Here is a 4,271-nt window from a genome sequence, read left to right as displayed (position 1 = left end):
CACACACTAATGCATGCACACAAAGCCTGAAAGAGGAAGAGTGAGAGGCAGCCCAGGACAGTAGCCAGAGAGGGGACACATGTCCACCATCCATTATGCTTTTGCTCTTTCTTTGTTGCTTTTTCTTTGATTACATACGAACCTCCAACATTAAATTGCTATGTCTGACATATATATTTTCCCCCTGCTCTCTCAACTTGCTCTGTGGATCAAAAATGAGAACACATTTGAACAAAAAGGAAAAAGACAGATAATAAGGTAATGAACTGGAGTCAAATCTGATGAACATCACTGATGAGGAGAAAATGTGTCGTAATGGAAAATGATTACAGCACATGTACAGAGGCCTCCAAAAGTCTGAGAGCAATGGTGAAAATGCTTCTAATGTGCATTTTTATCCTTTAAAACTATTTTCATTGCAAATTATATTATCAGCATATCAATTTGAGTGAAATGTTGCAACTTCCAGCTTTAAATGAATCTTGAATCTCATATTCTTAATGTGCTCTCAGACTTTCTGATGTGACGTTAGGCTGATCCAGTTCGGTTCATATATGACACTACTGATTTCCGGATCTGTATCAGGGTTCTTGGAAGTAACCAACCAACAGGCAAATCAGCATTTGATCACAAGTCATCAATCTAGCAATGCTTAGCCAATCAATCATCAAATCTGGAGGCAGTTGATTACTCGAGAGAGCTCATGTGATTTGTGTCTCATTTGCAGTTAAAAAGCACAAGATAACCAGCACAAAAGTAAATAAAAACAATCAACCGTCACCACAGCAATGAAAGCAAAGATTTCACATCATCAAACAACCATGATGCAAGAACCCCATCAACATTCAATTGGACAAAAACATGAAATTAAAAAAGACAGTGAATTACAACAATTTGCATCTCAAACAAAAGTGAAAGACCTTTCTCTCAGGAGCGCCAGCGCCATCCGTCTGCTCGTGCCGCCGGAGATAAAAGATGAAGATTAGTTCAAAACATGTCCTACAATACCTCTGGACTGTGTGCTAATTATATGAATGTGATTACAAATGCATGCTGGGTAGGTTAGCAGACCTCAAAGGCCGTTTCAGAGCTGATGGATGTGGCTGCATCCGTGTTTGGCTTCTCCATGACCTCCACCTGTGGACTCTGATTGGTGGAATAATGGACAAGATAGTCTGAAAAGGTGAAATGGATGATGGGAAGGCCTGAATCCCCAATCAAAGTGATATGGAGCGAGCCCTGAGCTCTGGGACAGGCTGGTCTGAGTGAGATCATGCTTTTCTGTTTGAGACTCTTATAAAATACTTGAAGGACTATAATAAGCTCAAGAGGGAAATCTATCCAAAATGCGTATAAATCTGCTGTTTAGTGTAAGATTAAAGCTGGTCGAGTGATTCGGGTTCAGGTCTGATATAATAAACGCTTCAGCTGAAGTGCGGGGAAAGAGGTTTTTTTCAGTCAGGATGTGGACTATGAATAGGGTCCCACTGGAATGTTGCTGATTTAAACAGCTAGAATCAGAGCGCAGCGACTAATCTGCATTTCACACTGAAAATCTGGCACTGGAAGGGAAGAGCTAAAGGGAAAGGCAAACGGCAACAAAATACACACAGTAGCGTTTAGGAGGCAGGCAGACATGGAGACAGGAACGGGGAGGTCAGGGGTCATTTTAGGCGGCGGGGTCACACTGCATTTCCTCTGGAGAGCTCGTCTCAGCCGTGACCTCTGCTGACCTGAAGCGCGCGAGTGCTTTCGGCTCCAGGTAGCACAGGGACAGGGCCAGAGGCAGCGCCAGCAGCAGAGACAGCGCCACCGACTGGCAGGCGGAGAGGAAGACGGCGAAGATGAGCAGGAAAGAGGGCAGGAGGGAAGGGGAGGAGAGGGGCAGACTGATGCAACCGTCCTCATCCAGCAGTGAGGGCAGACGCAGACCCTTACAGAAGCTGAGCATGGCCAGACCCAGCCGGGGCAGGGCGGAGCGGGGCGCTGAGGGGGCCTGCGGCTCTTCAGACCCTGGGACACACTCCGCGGGCGAAAACGACGGAGCGGACAAACCCTCGCCACTGCCAGCTGAGCAGCTGCTGGAGTCTTGGGCCTGCCAGCTCAGAGGCTCAGAGTCAGGCTCGAGGTGGAGGTCGGGCTCGTCCTCGGAGATGTCAGACAACACATCCAGCTCAGAGATGGTGTCGAGGGTCGGCGGGAGGGAGGAGAGGGTGGAGGAGGACGGGGAGAATGGGAACATGAAGAGAGACTGTGTGGGTGCAACGACAGAATGCAACGGAAGAGGAATGTGCATGGCAAAAAGACATGGTGGAGTGCGCGGGGAAAGAGAAAGGGAGAGAGAAACACAACATTAGTCAGTGAGCCGAGTCGAGGTCGGGGTGTGAGGGATGACACATTAGGAAAGACTCTGATATTTAAGGCTAATTTATACTTCTGCGTCGGACCTACGCCGTAGCTTACGCATAGACGCACACCCATACGCCGTAGCCTGACGTGCACCTCTCCAAAAATCTAACAGTGCGTCAATTCTACGCAGACCGCAAGCGCTGTGATTGGTCTGCAAAAACCCCTCCCTCCATATGTACTGAGTTTTGTGTGTGTTTATGTGCACTTTAATATATTTTAATGTTACACCTTCTTATATAAAATAAAACAAAGCAAAGAACAAGTGTCTTATCATTTATTATACTACATAGCATTATTCATCAATATTTGTCCGCAACAAACAATGTTGATCTGCCGTGGTACAAGTCCTTGTGCAGATTGAAAGAATGCCATCATCTCCTGTTCCGTTGTTGTCTCCTTTTTGTAGTTTTAAATAATGATTTAATGATTTGATATTACGGCTATAATGCTTCTCCGACGAGCCGCTTCTTCTTCGGCTTTTGCCGTGGTACTGCGGGTTACATCAGCAACATGCCCGTGGACACTGCAGACTAGTGGTTTGCATGTGTACTGCACGTTGACGCGGACAACGACGCAGAAGTATAAATGAAAATTGATGCATAGCCTACGGCGTAAAGGCTACGGCGTAGGTCCGACGCAGAAGTATAAATCAGCCTTTAGGGGTGTGCTAGTGTGTGTGTGCGTGAGGGTGGGCAAGCATTAGACCAGTGTTTCTCAACTGGTGGGTCGCAGAGTGTACGGCCAAAGAAACGGCATCAACAACAAAAAACGAAATTCGGAATGTTTTTCTGATGCAAGACTTTTATCTTAAAAGACATGCATGAAAGCTGTTGACACATCTGTCAGATGCAGTTTAAGTAAAGAGTGTCTGAGAAAAACGCGCTGTCCCGATTCAGTATCTGCGGTCAGATGAGATGTTGACAGGTTTAATGTCAGTGTCATTATTCCATCATTATTTTCATAACTTATGGAATAAAAAGCCTCTCACCTCAGAGAAACGAACTATCCTGTCCTGCCAGATGTTATACCGTGCTCGTAGCGCGCACTCACAAACGTGGCGCCGCGCTGTATATCAGTTCACTAAAGCACAGAAACTATGAGCATGCAACGCGTGAAATAAAAGTACAGTACCAATAAATCACATAACTGGTACTGCGTGTGTTAGCTGAGAAGGATTTGCATGAAGGTATGATACATTTAATCTATTCAGGAGCAGTTTCCACGTTTCATTAACAGTTCATGTTAGTGTTGTATATTCACCATGGTAACTGTTGTTTCCATAACCCAAAAATACCACGTTATTTTCACGTTGTGTAATTTTGTATATGTTTAAATGACTGGTGGCTCAAACCAACTTAATTGTATTTACAAAAACTAGTTTGGGACTGCTATTTAATAGCCTTACGTTATAGGCTGTTTATTCAGTATTAATCATATTCTTAACAGTCCTGACTTAATTTTTGTGAAATAAATTTGCTTTGATTTTGTTTTTTAACTGGAGAGAAAGCGAACTCCGGTTCAGATCGAGTGTGAAAACGCCCTGAGAGAAACACAAAGGCATCTGTCTGGATTTCAGTGTCCTAAACGAGAGTAACTCAATCAGGAGCTCTTCAGTGGGCTGGACCTACACCATATCTAACGAGCAGGCCGGTGACTAGCAGAGGGGTGGAATGTCAGTCGCCATGGACACAGCCAATAACGGGCTAGATAACACTGTTATTGTCACAAAGTTGGTTTGTGTGCATTTGAGGGCAGTTCCACAGAGAGGATGGGTTCTCAAAGCACTTCAGTCCTCCATTGGCTTGCGTGTAGGGCGTCTGTGAAAGACTCTCTTCATGTGAGAGCTATAGGTAGCGGCAGGA

General features: G+C 45.2%; 2 protein-coding genes across 2 annotated transcripts in view; both read right to left on the bottom strand.

Moving 5' to 3' along the window:
• Window positions 1-4,271, bottom strand: part of LOC107711607 (band 4.1-like protein 2) — a 61,243-nt gene that overhangs the window by 18,921 nt on the left and 38,051 nt on the right. Inside the window, exon 13 of the mRNA XM_016516609.1 lies at window positions 143-202. Within this exon, the coding sequence (XP_016372095.1) occupies window positions 143-202 (60 nt within the window). The remainder of the gene's footprint in view (window positions 1-142; window positions 203-4,271) is intronic.
• LOC107711614 (uncharacterized) overlaps window positions 1,278-4,271 on the bottom strand; it is a 3,898-nt gene continuing 904 nt past the window's right edge. The window contains exon 2 of the mRNA XM_016516615.1: window positions 1,278-2,251. Coding sequence (XP_016372101.1) covers window positions 1,670-2,251 — 582 coding nt within the window. The 3' untranslated portion in view covers window positions 1,278-1,669. The remainder of the gene's footprint in view (window positions 2,252-4,271) is intronic.

The sequence above is a fragment of the Sinocyclocheilus rhinocerous genome, unplaced genomic scaffold (assembly GCF_001515625.1).
Source record: "Sinocyclocheilus rhinocerous isolate Xijiao unplaced genomic scaffold, SAMN03320098_v1.1 scaffold2012, whole genome shotgun sequence".
In the NCBI taxonomy this organism is placed as follows: Eukaryota; Metazoa; Chordata; class Actinopteri; order Cypriniformes; family Cyprinidae; genus Sinocyclocheilus; species Sinocyclocheilus rhinocerous.
This window is presented reverse-complemented; position numbering and strand designations above follow the sequence as displayed.